At 36.9% G+C, this 17,264-nt stretch overlaps 1 protein-coding gene across 5 annotated transcripts in view; it reads right to left on the bottom strand.

Annotated features, from left to right (window-relative positions):
- LRRIQ1 (leucine rich repeats and IQ motif containing 1) overlaps positions 1 to 17,242 on the bottom strand; it is a 225,845-nt gene extending 208,603 nt beyond the window's left edge. For 4 of the 5 annotated variants that reach the window (XM_059886782.1, XM_005206079.5, XM_059886783.1 and 1 more), the window contains exons 1-6: positions 17,172 to 17,242; positions 14,177 to 14,321; positions 10,957 to 11,068; positions 6,419 to 6,510; positions 5,110 to 5,227; positions 4,144 to 4,367 (exon numbers count right to left, since the gene is read on the bottom strand). In XM_059886782.1, coding sequence (XP_059742765.1) covers positions 4,144 to 4,367; positions 5,110 to 5,227; positions 6,419 to 6,510; positions 10,957 to 11,068; positions 14,177 to 14,320 — 690 coding nt within the window. In that variant the 5' untranslated portion in view covers position 14,321; positions 17,172 to 17,242. 5 annotated transcript variants of the gene reach the window in all.
- Positions 17,243 to 17,264: the final 22 nt, after the last annotated feature.

Raw genomic sequence — 17,264 nt, 5'->3', positions numbered from 1 at the left:
GGTAACTGTTTTCTTTCATTAACTCATTATTAGCATCTATTTTGTTAAGGCTCTGAAAAATAAACAAAGGTCAGTAAAATATAATCCCCTTCCTCAAAAACTTTACCTTTAGTAATTCTAATATGCTATCATATGTTTACACATTACCCCAAATTTAGCAGAATAAGTTAATCACAAGATAAGAACTATAAGGATTACAGTAGGAAGAGATATAATAATTAGAGGATTATGAAAGGTTCATACAAAAGATTGCTTTTGAAATGATTTGGCTTTTAAGAGATTAAACATTTGAGGCATTTATTAAAAAGTTTTTGAACTAGGAAAATGATTACAACTCAGTTTTAGGAAAATTATAAGGTTACATTTGATAGCAGTCAGTAAAGAATATGCCGGCAATTCAGGAGACCTGGGCTTGATCCCTGGATGGGAAGATCCCCTGGAGAAGGAAATGGCAACCCACTCCAGTATTCTTGCCTGGATAATCCCATGGACAGAGGAGCCTGGCAGGCTATAGTCTACAGGGCCCCAAGAGTTGGACATGACTTAACAACTAAACCAACACATTTAATAAGTAAGGCAAGGAAACACTAAGGGGATCAATGAAGTAGGTATTACAGAAGTCCATGAGAGAATCAGTGAGGGCCTTCTACAGATGAGGTCACAGGAGTCAGAAGAGATGCAAACACAATGCAAATATGAAACTGCCACCAACTGCCAACTGACTGAATCAAAGGAAGTGGGAAAAGTTCTTTGGAAATTATCTCATATGAGCTGTGGGAAATTTTAATGGCATTTAAGCATGGAAATAACATTTTTTTTGGAAAATAATTATCCTTCTGACTGCACTACTGTGCATGAGTTTCCAGAATACAAGACCAAAAGTAGGTCAATTAGAGAGTATAGCAAATATTCCAAGCTAGACATTAGGACATCCTGAACTATGGGGCAGCAGTAGACATATGGATGAGACAGTGGATAATGAACTATTAGAAGGATAGGACCATAAAAGAGAGAGAAGAGTCAGAAATGGTACTCAACTTTTTAGCTTAGTCTATGATGAGAGCATGCTGCTAAGTCACTTCAGTCATGTCTGACTCTGTGCGACCCCATAGACAGCAGCCCACCAGGCCCCGCCATCCCTGGGATTCTCCAGGCAAGAACACTGGAGTGGGTTGCCATTTCCTTCTCCAATGCATGAAAGTGAAAAGTGAAAGTGAAGTCGCTCAGTCATGTCCGACTCTAGCGACCCCATGGACTGCAGCCTACCAGGCTCCTCTGTCCGTGGGATTTTCTAGACAAAAGTACTGGAGTGGGGTGCCATTGCCTTCTCCGATGATGAGAGGATAGCTCATCAAAATAATGACTAACGACCACCAGAGGAAGAGCATGACTCAGAAAGACAATGTATTCAGTTTTAGATCCACTAAGTTCTGAGTATAACAGTTATGTAGTTCACTTTATTTTATAACTATAGATTTGGTTCTGAACAGCCATTGCTGTGTTTGAGACTATCACAAGAGAAAATACATGGAGTAAGAAAAGAAAGAGCAAAAGATGGAATCCGGGGTAGGACACATTCAGGGAGAAGGAGAAAAAAATTAACCTAAAAACAGATACCAAGGAAAAATGCCCAAGTATGTAAGAAGACAATCAAGGTAGTGTGGTCCCACAGAAGTAAAGGGAAAATGAAATGGTCAACAGATTTTTACTGGCATAAAAAGGAAAAGAGGCAAAAATAAATACTGACTGGTGGCTCAGATGGTAGAGCATCTTCCTGCAATGCGGGAGACCCAGGTTCGATCCCTGGGTTGAGAAGATCCTTTGGAGAAGGAAATGGCAACCCACTCCAGTACTCTTGCCTGGAAAATCTCATGGATAGAGGAGCCCTGATAGGCTACAGTCCATGTGGTTGCAAAAAGCTGGACACTAGTAAGCAACTTCACTAGGACCTGTGAGTATGGTTCTAGAAGTGATTGTATTTTTCTCAAAGTCAGCTTAGAAGATGACGTTTTGTTTTGTTTTGTTTTTGTCAAAAGCAATTTAATTCACTGGGATGGAGGTGGAAGGCAGCTACAAGGTTTAGATTTGAATGAAAGATGAGGAAATGGATTGAGTACAAATAACTACTCCTTAAGAAGCCTGTCTATGATAAGTAAAGCTAAAGAGCAGCTAAAGAAAGATATTTAAACAACAGTGATCTGAGTTTTCTGTTTATTTCTAGGACAGGTGAAAATTGAACACGAGTATAAGCAGTAAGAAAGGAGGAAGTTTTCGGAGTATTTTAACACATAGGAAAAAGTAAAAGTAACCTGGAAAATGATAGAACATAGAGCAAAGCATGAAAAGTTGGCCTTTGGTAGAAGAAGCCTCTCTTACGGAGATAAGAGCAAAGGCAAAAAATAAAGCTAAAAAGGTGACCACAAAAATTAATGTTAACCAGATGTGGGATTGGGGAAGGAAATGGCAACCCACTCCAGTATTCTTGCCTGGAGAATCCCAGGGACGGAGGAGCCTGATGGGCTGCCGTCTATGGGGTCGCACAGAGTTGGACACGACTGAAGCAACTTAGCAGTTAGCAGATGTGGGATTAGAAAGAAAAAGAAGTTCGTAATTGATGCAAAAATGTGATCGGTTACTAATAACAAGGAATAAGGAGTTGGGTAGAACTCTTAAGGAAAGAAATTTATAATAGCAGTTTTAGAAAATGGAAGAAGAAGCTAACAAAGACACAGGTGAGAATTACTGAATATGTAAATTATCTATTTAGAAGCCATCACTATAAAATTATGGAATGATCCCAGTGGAAAACTTTGAAGCTCCAAGGTAAAACAAAGCACACATTTGGAAACTCATTAATCTACTAATGTCATATATATTTTTAAATCATAAATTTATGATAAAGTACAAATTGCGTTCAAAAACTAAGTTATAATTCTTTAAGGGTAAGGCCCTGGCGTTAAATTTCTTTTGTAGCCTATAGCTGAAAGTTTTGCCCTTGAAGTAGTCAGTAAATTTTTGTTACAAAACAAACTAAAAATAGCAATGAAAACAGAATTTAAAAATCAGCTGTATTTTAGAAAATATCACTAACAATCAACAGCAGTGATACATTTTGCCACAAGCCAGGAAACACTACTCCAATAATCTACATTGTATTAACTTCTATTCTGGAATGGGAAAAAAAATAGCTTCTGACTTTTGAAAATAACTAGTCTGTGCTAATCTAGTCTGTGGAAAGGAAATATGAACTAAAAGGAAGCTAAAGATTTGTAGCTTACTATTAGTAAAAGCTGTGGACAAGCTGGTTCTGCAATATTATCATTGTTTTTCATGTATTTACTTTCTACGTAATTCAGAAATGCAATGTACTCAACATGGGAGGCCAGGATACCCTGAACTGCCTATGTGACGACATGCTAACGTTCTGTACACGGAAGACTCAAAACTAGTAAGTTGGGAGTAACTCATAAGCTACTTTAGTAATGCAAAGCAGATGTAAGTCCTGCCTGTTATCCATACAGTCTAAGGATCCTGGTGGTCCACAAGTGAGTCCCCCAAATCCACCAGTTTCTCAAGATGCCACTACCGTGGCCTCAGGATGTGGACCACCTGAGGACCAGCTGGGAGAAAACAGAAAGGAAAACAACTCAGAACTCCCTTATTCCAAAAATGTTCAAGTCCCAGAAATTAGCTCATTTATGGGAATGCAGCACAACTATTACCTACATGCCTGAACCACTTTAACCAAATATGTTTTACATAATTGCTAGATATCAGACTACAGAGTAAGGACATTTTGTGATGGAGACAATTCTGTTGCCTTTTTCTATGATTAGGAGGGTAGAGAAGAGCAACAATTTATGTTGTAAATGTCAGCTTTTTTAGGACAGTCTTTGAAACTTTATAGACTCCGGGGGACCTCAAAATCCAAAGCAGTACCTGAAATTACAACGAATTTCATGGAAAATAAGCAAGGGGTCCATGTTAATATTGTTAATTCCCAGTGAGCTGCTTTGATTATTAGGACTAATTAAAACCCATAGAATGGAGCTCGAGCCACACCATAATCCAAAACCTCAGTACTGTTCAGGAGTTACTGATTCAAAAAAAAAATGAATGAAAAATAAAAATAAGAAAACTTACCTTCTGAATATTCTCTAATTTCTTCTTTTCAACTTCAAATTGTTTCATCCAACAATGTCTTTTTTCTTCTTCTTCTTGAAACTGCTTTTCTTCTTTGTCCCTCTCAACTTTGAGAGTTTCTTTCTCTTGGTCTTCTAATTCTTTCTGTTTGTCTTGCCAAGCCTCAAAGGACTGCCGACATCTTTCTTCCACTTCACGGTATCCAAAATTTATATCAGCATCATCTGTATTCATGAAGAGAAAAAAAATTTAAATCAAACCAGTCAAAGCTGATCCAATATAAAATTTAAAAGTAATTTCAAAATAAAGAAATAATGTCAATATATCACCAAAGTGAAGAGACAATGTGCTAATGTGCAAAACACATGTAAACTCCATTGCAGTCAATAAAGAAATCATATAACTTGTCAAACTATTCCAGAAAACGATGTGTGTGTATCTGTGTGTGTGCACATGCATGCATTCATGTGTGTAGTTAAGAGATACATATGGAACATAGTTAGACACTTAAAAAATGCAGGTCTGGGTACATCTATTGCAGTCAGCTCTATATGTGGAAAATTGTCAAATATACTTATATAAAGTTAAATTGAAAGTGAAGGTCATTCAGTCGTGTCCGACTCTTTGTGACCCCATGGACTATACAGTCCGTGGAATTCTCTAGGCCAGAATACTGGAGTGGGTAGCCTTTCCCTTCTCCAGGGGATCTTCCGAACCCAGGGATCAAACCCAGGTCTCTCGCATTGCAGATGGATTCTTTACCAGCTGAGCCACAATGAAGTTAATTTAGGAGTCATTTGGAAAAACTATGAAACATAATTAAATAACCATAATAAGTGTACAGTATTTTTCAAATACCATGACTGTTTTCTTCTAAATGGCAAAAGAAAACTGTTCAAGGTTTTTAGATAATTAAAGTGAATCACATTAAAATAATCAAAAATATCATCAGCCAAGCTAGTCCACCTGGCAAAACATGTTCGTCCACCGGCAAATCACAAAGGTCAGACTCCAGAACCAAATCAGGACTGCCACAGTGAGTTCTACTTCTTAGAAATTCTTCTTTTTCTATTTCAGATAACATCTAAGAGGTTAAAGAAAGTCCCAATGATTAAAGGAAAACAAAACAGAGAGTAAAGTTATCATTTCAATAATGTATTAAGTATTTACACGCACATATCTAGAAAATTATTTACTTCAAGTTGCTCTCAAATATAATTCTATAGCACATTGATAATTATTCTTTTATGGTGGAGAAAAATGCTTTTCCCAGGGAAGCAAATTGTCTTTTACCCTCCTTATGTATTTCAGAATTCTAATTGCTTTCTAATATTTACTTACAATATTCGAAATTAACCTGCTTGACACTCATGTCCAAATGTTTCTATTAATATATGTTTTCCTCCTAACACCTTTTTATATTTCTTTTCTGCAGCAATTGCACATATACACAAATTGCTAACATATTCAATATGTTTTAAAAACAATTTTTTCTAATTTACCTTGAAATATATACAAGTTATAATTTTGATTCATACTTTTCCATAATTAGACTTCCACCATACTCCAGCTTAAAAGGTACAGGATATCTAGTCCAATGAAGTAGCAATATAATTCAAAATTAATATATCAGGACTGAGTGTTACCAAAAAATAGAGTAAGAAACATACATACAAGTAATTTTCAAATTCTGCTCACCTCAAAAAGAGCAAGAATACAGTTAGGTAAAATTAGAGTTATGTTAAATGAGTAACAAAAATGAACAAGATGCTGAGCCTGTGGAAGAGACTTTCTCTGAAATACATTTCCAGGAGTTTTACCCCCAAATCCTAGACCTTCCTTTACTCTCATTTCTTTACAGATGTTTTTATTTTACCTTAAAAAAAAAGAAGACGACATTCTACATTTAAAGTTTCTACAGGGTATTTTAAGACTCCACTGAATCATACTACATTCTTAAGCAAGGTAACAATATTAGAGTATATTTCATGGTTTTCCTTGGATTTTTTAGGTAAAAACTATTATTCAATATAGTTATGCTGGTCTTATTTACATTAAATTTCCAAGTATTGCTGGCTTAAATCACCATTTCTAATATTTTAAAGACTGTAATTTTCATTGTTTTATATTCTATGCCAGAAGAGAAAATAAAACCAACAATTCTTTGCTTAAAATAATCTAATTTTTAAGACAGTGAACTTTAAATCCTATGTGAGATGAAAAGGAAAATTTCTAACTATAAAATATTGAGCACTTTCAGTCAAACAACATATACCTTTATTAATTGTTCTGGATTTTCTTTACACTCAGTTGGTAATTCTATCCTTAAATGCATATGATTATTAGAAACTCCTCCATAACCACAGCCTATAAAGAGAAAGAAGTTATAACATTTTTAAATATTAAAGCGAGATACAACATGTTAAAATCCCAAACTATTTTATCATCCTTTAATCTTAAATTCTTTATCATAGGATAATCTTGATCAAAGCAATAGAAAAATACTGAAGAACCAAGAACAGAGGAAATCTGTAATCTTTATTCAAAAATAAAAGCAACAGATTTTTACACCACTCTTATCACCTTTCATATTCTAGAGCTGAAGTTCACTTTCCATGTATACAGAATAATGCTGTGTTTAATATCACAATAACACCTTGACTAGAAATCGACAAAGGTTCAAGTCTGTCTGCCACAAACAACACAATCTTGCACAAGATACTGAAAATGCTTTAATAAAAGTCTTAATTTAAAACATTATAATGACTAACATGTTCATGAAAGAAACTTTCATTCCCAATTTTGTGAGGTTTTGTTGAATTTTAGTGTCTTTTTATCATTTGTAAGAGGTAGTTATGTTTCTTTTTCTTGTTCAATTAGCTTGTTTTATTCCTTGGTTGTAAAGTATTTTTTACAGATGACCATTCTGCCAATTAACTGACCATTCACAAGTGTTTTGACCAGTATTATAGATTTTCTTTTTCAACACCCATTCACAATCTCTCTGGCATGTTTTCCTATGTGAGAACCTGAAAAGCAAAAAAAAACCAAAACATTCTCCAGATTCCTTTGAAGGTATGTTTCTGAGGTTGATTTAGATTCTGCCAATTGACATATTTGTGCAATTCTTTATTTTCATAAAAATATTATGTGTGAAGAAAGGCAGAGAGAGATACTTTCATTTTTCTGGCTCAGACTATGATAGAGGGAGCTTTGGGTTGGAGATAGGAGTGTATAGAAGAGGATTAATATCTCTGAATTTCTTCATTTTATCAGCAGCTCCTCCTACAGCACAGTTTCAGTGTGCATGCATGTATTTTTTCCTACACTTTAGATATTCAACATAGAATCTGATTTTTCCAGTTCTATTAACAATTCTGTTATTTATTAGAGTTACTATTAATAGCCTCCAAAGATGTTAGTCCTACACTTCCTGGTATGCATACCCTGTGTATTCCCCTCCCGCACAGAATCTGTGCTGACCCTGTGTAACCATCAGGATGTAGTAAAGACGTTGCATGAATTTGGAGAATGTCATCTGAAGCTTTACAAGGTACCACCTTAGTCTCTTAATAATTTATTCATGCGATACTCTTTCTCAAAATCCAGGTGCCATGCAAGCTGCAGAGAGAGACCACATGTAGGTGCCTCCTCCAGCTGACAGCCTCAAATGAATTCCCAGCCAACAAATTCCATCAACTGCAAGCCATGTCAGTAAGCCATCTTAGAATTCCATTCCAGGAAAGACTTCAGATGACTGTGACCCCAAACAACACCTGACGGTCAATGTGTAAGAAATCCAAGCAAGAACTACATGGCTAAGCCCAGTGAACCTGCAGAACTATACAAAGATAACAACTGTTATTTTAAACCTCTAAGTTATATGCAGAGTACATCATGAGAAACGCTGGGCTGGAAGAAACACAAGCTGGAATCAACATTGATGGGACAAATATCAGTAACCTCAGATATGCAGATGACACCAACCTTATGACAGAAAGTGAAGAGGAGCTAAAGAGCCTCTTGATGAAAGTGAAAGAGGAGAGTGAAAAAGATGGCTTAAAGCTCAACATTCAGAAAACGAAGATCATGGCATCTGGTCTCATCACTTCATGGAAAATAGATGGGGAAACAGTGGAAACAATGTCAGACTTTATTTTTTGGGGCTCCAAAATCACTACAGATGGTGACTGCAGCCATGAAATTAAAAGACGCTTACTCCTTGGAAGGAAAGTTATGACCAACCTAGACAGCATATTGAAAAGCAGAGACATTACTTTGCCAACAAAGGTCCGTCTAGTCAAGGCTATGGTTTTTCCAGTGGTCATGTATGGATGTGAGAGTTGGACTGTGAAGAAAGCTGAGTGCCGAAGAATTGATGCTTTTGAACTGTGGTGTTGGAGAAGACTCTTGAGAGTCCCTTGGACTGCAAGGAGATCCAACCAGTCCATTCTGAAGAAGATCAGCCCTGGGATTTCTTTGGAAGGAATGATGCTAAAGCTGAAACTCCAGTACTTTGGCCATCTCATGTGAAGAGTTGACTCATTGGAAAAGACTCTGATGCTGGGAGGGATTGGGGGCAAGAGGAGAAGGGGACGAAGAGGATGAGATGGCTGGATGGCATCACTGACTCGATGGACGTGAGTCTGAGTGAATTCAGGGAGTTGGTGGTGGACAGGGAGGCCTGGCGTGCTGTGATTCATGGGGTCGCAAAGAGTCTGATACGACTGAGTGACTGAACTGAACTGAAGCTTGTTTTACACAAATACCCCTAAACCTTACTACTTAAAATAGCTAAAATAGTTTTTGTATTCAACTGACAGCTTTCATCAATACATCCATATTTACAAATAATATTAGCCTCTAGTTTCTCTTATGTATGTGTATGCTATGCTTACACAGTTTTGTATCTAAAATGTGCAGTTTTTGATGAATGAAATATAATCTGCAGATTTTCTGCTCCTTGATGAACTGGAACAGTTCAATTACAAAATTATCCTAGTTACTACTGACATTTGAGAAGAAACCTCTTTCTACCTTCTTGCCAAATTACTGATTTCAGCATGTTTTCTGATTTTTCAAGCAATTTTGATAATTTGAATTTTCTTGGAAAATTAGTCTATTCATTGAGACTATCAAACCTACTTGTTAGAGCTATACACATGAGATCTTATAACTTTCTAAACCACTGCTATGACTTTAGTTCCTATAATCTTTCATGTAATTAATTTTTCTATATTTCCTTTGATTTTTACATAATCAGGTTCTATACTTGCCAATATATTTAAAATAAATTTTCATTTTATAAACCTTAGTAAATATAAATAAGCAAATTACTAAAATCTACCATAACTTGACAATAATCACTGCTAAAATCTAAAAGGGTCTGCATTTAAGAAGTCTTTACAAATTCTTTCACACAGGTACTCAGAACAAAAATCTTGGAGCCAATTTCCTCTTTTCCTTTCGTATCAATCCATCAATAAATATTTTTGGTTCTTTCTACTTAAAAATGTTTTCTAGAATATGACCATTTTTCACCATTTGCTATCATCTCTAACCATCCTGCTGTAATAGTCTTGTAGACTCTTGCTACCTCAAGGCATCTTCACTACAGTTTCCAGAATGACTGCCTCAAAATACATCATACTCTGTCACTCCTTTCTGAAAAACCTTCATATACTCAGAGCAGAATCCAAAGTCCACACTTTGGATTTATAAGAGTCTTGTATATCTGACCCTTTCTTTGCTTGAATATAACCACAAAGGCTGACTGTTCTCTGGACACATTAAGCCCACTGAGTGTGCCTTGGCCTTTACAAGTCCCTCTTTCTGGAACACCAGCTCTCTAGATAGCTATGTGACTCACTTCTTCACCAGCATATCCCACGTGGCTTACTATCTCATTTCAGACACTACTTAAATATCACTTCCTCAGAGATGCCTCCCCTGACTTCACATATCTAAAATAGCAAAATTCAATCTCTATCCCCTTATCTTGAAATCCTCCCTTCATAGAATTATCATTGTTGAAATATCATGTGTTTACTTATTATCTGTCTCCCAACATGGGAGCACTAGAAGAACAGAGCAAGATCTTGGCCTGTTTTGTTCTCTGCTGTATTCTCAGTGGCTACAACAGGTCCTTTCACACACTAATATTTTTGGTATAAACAACTGTGAATATCCACATAATTTATACCAATATAAGCATAAATGACACTGAATTTCATAATAAATATTATAGTATACCATAAAACTTATGTTATTAAAATTGTCTTTCTTTTTTTTTAAAGAGTATATTGTTAGACACACCAAGGTCCTGTTGAACATTTAAATTGTTGCCATTTTTCATTATAAACTAAGCTAGGATTACTTCTAGTTAAATCTTTGTTCATTCTATTATTCTTACAATAACTGAAAGATATAAATTTGCTCAGTTGAGGCAAATAAAGGTTGTGAGGATTTTATATAAATTGTATTTTCTCCAAAAATACATATAAACTGATAATTCTAAAACAGTCCCACACTTGGGTTCCTTTGACATAAAGTAACAGAATGTCTGGATTTAATTAGGACTAGTAAAACAAATTATTAGAGACTAGTATTTATTGGAGATATAAGGAAGGTAGTAATGAAAACAGATGTGTGAACTAAATTGAACAGACCAATATACTATAGAGATTTTATTAGAGATAAATGCACACACCTGTATATGAGAAGAAATAACTTCAAGCAGCTTGATTTTCTAAATTATAAACTATTCATACTTACAGAAAACTTATCTACCAAGCAGATGAAAACTGTACTTACTTAAAACATCAGTATCCTCCAAGTCCTGAAGAATGAGCTCTTCAGCAGTTTTACTCTTATTCTTTATGATGTTAATACAGTGAAGAACCGACTCAGGCAGCTCATCCGAATCCTAAAAATGTGAAGAATAAAAGGAACTGTAAAATTATTTGCTAAAACTATGCATCAAAATCTGTTTTGAAACGCCAAAATTTTGACCAAAATGTGCGAATGAGGTAAAAGAGCCTCATATTAAAAGCATCGTCCAAAGAAACACATTTGGTTAAAGTTTGCTTTTAATTTTCAGATGGCTATAAACTGCACCCATGATTCTGTTGGAACTCATCCCTAAATGAATAATTTCAGAACTTCTGTCTTATTTAAGTTAGCTATGGATAAAAAGACATACTAAAATATTATTTTTTCCTAAAGTATTATGTAGGTTATTGCAATCCTAATTAAAAATCAAAGTATAATTATTTCAAGAAACTTGACAAATGTTGTTTTCTTGGGGAAAAAAGCTTAGTTGAAAAGAGTTGATGCAGCAAAGCTACTGAAGGAATTTGGCCCATTTTATACTTAAAAATATAAAACCAGAACAGGGCAAAAATTAACAGAATAATGGAAAAGAATAGATAACCCTGGATAGATTACATGAATATAACAACTAAGTATATACAGCAGATATGACAAGTCAATTGAAAAAAGGTGGATTATTCCACAAGTGACACCAGGGATATTTGATAAATATTGCAGGGAAATTTTAATTAGATTTTCTTTTTATAATATAGCTAAAAATAAGTTTCCATTGGATTAAGAATTTTTATATAAAATAATGAATCCATGAATAAGTTTTCTAGGTATATAAACACTGGAGGCAGAGACATTACTTTGCCAACAAAGGTTCGTCTAGTCAAGGCTATGGTTTTTCCAGTAGTCATGTATGGATATGAGCATTGGACTATAAAGAAAGCTAAGCACCGAAGAATTGATGCTTTTGAACTGTAGTGTTGGAGAAGACTCTTGAGAGTCCCTTGGATTGCAAGGAGATCCAACCAGTCTATCCTAAAGGAGGAGGACAGGGAGGCCTGGCATGCTGTGATTCATGGGGTTGAAAAGAGTCAGACACGACTCAGTGACTGAACTGAACTGAAACACTGGAGGAAATACACAAATGAATATATATTTGATTTCAAAAACATGTGACTATTTCTTTGATCTAAAGATTTCACATACATTTGATTTTTATGCATGTCTAATCAAGCTAGTTTTAGAAAAGGCAGAGGAACCAGAGATCAAATTGCTAACATCTGCTGGATCATGGAAAAAGGAAGGGAGTTCCAGAAAAACATCTATTTCTGCTTTATTGACTATGCCAAAGCCTTTGACTGTGTGGATCACAACAAACTGTGGAAAATTTTGAAAGAGATGGGAATACCAGACCACTTGACCTGCCTCTTGAGAAACCTGTATGCAGGTCAGGAAGCAACAGTTAGAACCGGACATGGAACAACAGACTGGTTTCAAATAGAAAAAGGAGTACGTCAAGGCTGTATATTGTCACTCTGCTTATTTAACTTATATGCAGAGTACATCATGAGAAATGCTACTCTGGAAGAAACAAGCTGGAATCAAGATTGGAGAAATATCAATAACCTCAGATATGCAGATGACACCACCCTTATGGCAGAAAGTGAAGAGGAACGAAAAAGCCTCTTGATGAAAGTGAAAGAGGAGACTGAAAAAGTTGGCTTAAAGCTCAACATTCAGAAAACGAAGATCATGGCATCTGGTCCCATTACTTCATGGGAATTGGGTGGGGAAACAGTGGAAACAACGTCAGACTTTATTTTTTTGGGCTCCAAAATCACTGCAGCTGGTGATTGCAGCCATGAAATTAAAAGACGCTTACTCCTTGGAAGGAAAGTTATAACCAACCTAGATAGCATATTGAAAAGCAGAGACATTACTTTGCCAACAAAGGTCCATCTAGTCAAGGCTATGGTTTTTCCAGTGGTCATGTATGGATGTGAGAGTTGGACTGTGAAGAAAGCTGAACACCGAAGAATTGATGCTTTTGAACTGTGGTGTTGGAGAAGACTCTTGAGAGTCCCTTGGACTGCAAGGAGATCCATCCAGTCCATTCTAAAGGAGATCAGTCCTGGTTGTTCTTTGGAAGGACTAATGCTAAAGCTGAAACTCCAATACTTTGGCCACCTCATGCGAAGAGTTGACTCATTGGAAAAGACTCTCATGATCAGAGGGATTGAGGGCAGGAGGAGAAGGGGATGACAGAGGATGAGATGGCTGGATGGCATCACCGACTTGATGGACATGAGTTTGGGTGAACTCCGGGAGTTGGTGATGGACAGGGAGGCCTGGTGTGCTGCAGTTCACGGGGTCGCAAAGAGTCGCACACGATTGACTGAACTGAACTGACCTGAACTGAATCACATAACAATATACTCATGATTAAGTAAAAAAGCAGGATACCAATATTCTGTGTCTTCCCAGGCTCAGCTGGTAGAGAATCTGCCTGCAATGCAGAAGACCTGGGTTTGATGCCTGGGTTGCAAAGATCGCCTGGAGAAGGGAATGGCTACCCACTCCAGTTCTCTGGCCTGGCGAATTTCATGGCCTGGTGTGCTGCAATTCATGGGGTTGCAAAGAGTTGGACACGACTGATCTGGTCTGATAGTCCATGGGGTCACAAAGAGTGTAACAGGACTGAGTGACTTTCACTTTCACTTTCCCTGGGCTGGGTGGTAAAGAATCCACCTGCCAATGTAGGAGACATGGGTTCAATCCCTGGGTTGGGATGATCCCCTGGAGAGGGAAATGGCAATCCACTCCAGTATTCTTGCATGGGAAATCCCATGGACAGAACTCTGCAGTCCATGGCGTCACAAAATAGCTGGACATGACTTAGAGCTAAACAACAACATATATATATATAAGTATATATATATATATATATACACACACACACACACACCTATGCATAATTATATGAATAGTAAAATCTCAATTTTGTGAAAAAATGCACATGTATACATGTGAAATTATAGGTAATTTATCAATATACTTTTTATATTTAAATATCTACTAATATGCATTGTTTAAAGGTCACCCTAAGGGGGAAAAAATGAGTGGAGTATAAAAAACACACTGAGAAAAGTAGTATTTCTCCTAAAAAAGCTTACTTCAGTTAAAAGTCTCAAAAGTACAACACAAAACTTACTGTATCACTATTATCACTCTGGGTTTCTGATTTTGAATCACTATCAAAACCATATTTTTCCAAGGAAGAAATGCTGATTCTATCCAATTCAGCCTCTATTTCTTCGCTGAGCTTTATATCATCATCATCGTTGCCTTCCATCATCCTTCATAATAAAACACAGAACCATTTAGAGAAAACTGAAGAGGCTAAATGCTAGTAAAAACTATAGGTTCTTTAATGTGCCACACCAATCCAACATTTTCTATGTAAAAATGCTTTAGTTTAACAAAGTTTTTTCATACCTTATTATGCCTATACTATATATTAAAGATGGAGAAAGAAATGGCAACCCACTCCGGTGCTCTTGCCTGGAGAATCCCATGGACAGAGGAGCCTGGTTGGCTACAATCCATGGGGTCAAGAAGAGTTGGACATGACTGAGCGACTTCACTTTTGCTTTTCACTTTCACGCACTGGAAAAGGAAATGGCAACCCACTCCAGTGTTCTTGCCTGGAGAATCCCAGGAACTATGGAGCCTGGTGGGCTGCCATCTATGGGGTCACACAGAGTTGGACAAGACTGAAGTGACTTAGCAGCAGCAGAAGCAGCATATATTAAAGAAAATTGCTTTCTCCCTATTTTCATCCATTATTTCTTTAGTGTTTGACTACAAAATGATCAAATTTAATAATACTTTTTAAATTCGCTGAAGGAAAAGTTATGTGGAATGGGTTTGGCTTACCTTCCTGAATGAAGAAACTTCATATTAAAATTCATTTTCATGGTAATAATTAATGGCAAAATAACTGTGAACAGCTTGAGTATTCAGAAATTAAAATACTTATAAGGGAACATCCTAAGTCTATATATGGGGACACATCTGGCTAGTTTGCACTCATTAAGTCAGAGCTGTCAATTCTACCAGATAGCCACAACAATGAAATAATGAACAATATACGATGTATAAGTTCAACACTCATTTCATTTAAATCTGTAGGCTTGTAATGGATAAAGGTCAAGCAGTACATTGCAGAATATCTTCATATCATCACTGTTAAGTACCGTCATTAGCTTCCATGTATATTAAGTACCTGTGACAAGCCAGGCACTAGTAGACACTTGTGTGACTGATAATCTCTGGAGTAACTTCACAGATTAAAGGTCATTACAGTCATTGTATAGATGAGAAACCTAAGGTTGGAAGAGGTTAGTTAATTCCCCATAGCATCATGCTAAAAAGTAATGGGAGTAGGATCCTAATTCAGAGATTTTGAATCCAAAGTCAGTGCTTTTCCCACAATCCAAAGGTATCCAAACTTAGGCAAGCTCATTATCTGCCCAGCAATTTTTCCGAACAACCAGTAGACTTCAAATTGCAGATGGTAATCCATTCATGGATTAAGAAATTAATTTAGCAAGTTTTTGGCCATCTAGATTAAATGATGGGACAGCATAGGAAAAGTTAGGGTAGGTCAGAAAAGAAACTATAAGTGTACTATATATACTAAAAGTAAAAATTGTTTATAAAACTCTGCTTCAATTATAAGTACAAGTACATGTATGCACGTACATGTATCCCCTGGAGAAGGGAATGGCTACCCACTCCAGTTTTCTGGCCTGGAGAATTTCATGGACTGTATAGTCCATGGGGTCACAAAGAGTCTAACAGGACTGAGTGACTTTCACTTTCACTTTCCCTTGGCTGGGTGGTAAAGAATCCACATGAAATGCAATGCAAATTTTTGTTTTAATGTGGGTCTAAGTAAAAAAAAAGTTTGAACAATGCTATACTAATCAGCTTTTATTTTCCAATTTTACTCATAACCACCTCCCTCCAAAACAAAGCCAGAACCAGTGCAAAATGCTACCCCACAATCTAACTTACTTAAAATTCAATTCAAAAGCTTTGAATGAATATAGGGAGAAAAACCTTTGCCAGGTGGAAAATTAGATTTTAAAAATGGCTATAAAGCAGAATTCAGAGATACACAAAACTTTATGTAGAAAGAAAGGCAGAAAAATAGGGTAAAGGAAAGAGACATTTCCATATGTCCATCTCAGCTCATCTACTGGCTCTTTAGATCAGTCCTGCCCAATTACATATTTGAGCAACATATTTGATTTAAATTTGCTAGTGGCAATTTTTTTAAATATAAAAAGAAATAGTTGAATTTTTTATAATATATATTAATTCAATCCATTATCCAAAATATTTCAACATAGTCAACAGAAAAGCATTCATTATATAGCCAGCTAAAAAGTTTACACTTTGTTTTGTACCTTAATAATTCTTCAAAATCTTACGTGTATTTTACGTTTACAGCACATTTCAATTCAGACTTGCTGCATTTAAGCTCTCAATGGTCACCTCTAGCCAGTGGTTACAGAACTGGATACAGCGGCCTTGGATCGATTCCACTGCAAAGAGGCTAGGTAAACTACTTCAAGTTGATAATAATCAATTGGAGGTGGCTAAAGGTGCCAAGCGAGCTTAGTGGGGTGTCTTAGTGGCTTAAGTGGGGAATCTTCGTGGCTCAGCTGGTAAAGAACCCGCCTGCCAATGCAGGAGACAAGAGATGCGGGTTCGATCTCTGGTCAGGAAGATCCCCTAGAGGAGGAAATGGCAACCCACTCCAATATTCTTGCCTGGGAAATCCCAGGCAGAGGAGGACAGAGGAGCCTGGAGGGTTAGAGTCCATGGGGTCGCAGAGAGCCGGACACGACTGAGCACGCACATAAAGCTGCCAAAAAATGAGAAATTTTAAGGAACCCCACCCTTCAATTTTAGTTCTTCAAGTTGTGTGTGAACTACCAAAATTTTTTCAAAACGGAAAGCCTCTCGCTCTACAGAGCCTCTCGCTCTACAGACTGGCTCAGCACTCCCTGGGCGCGGGGCCCCGCTTCGCACTCAAGCCTGGCCTTGGCGGAGAGGGGCCCAGCTCCACTTGCGCTCCCGCAGTTTTGCGGCACCTCCCGCTTCATCAACCCGGGTCTGGAGGGGTGCTCGCTCACCCAGCAGCGGCTGAATCCTCCAGCAAGGTTGGAAAACAGTGCCCGCCCTCCAAACAAAGAGTAACCACGGCAACCGCCAATCCCAAGGAAGAA

Source organism: Bos taurus, chromosome 5, assembly GCF_002263795.3.
Source record: "Bos taurus isolate L1 Dominette 01449 registration number 42190680 breed Hereford chromosome 5, ARS-UCD2.0, whole genome shotgun sequence".
Taxonomy (NCBI): Eukaryota; Metazoa; Chordata; class Mammalia; order Artiodactyla; family Bovidae; genus Bos; species Bos taurus.
This window is presented reverse-complemented; position numbering and strand designations above follow the sequence as displayed.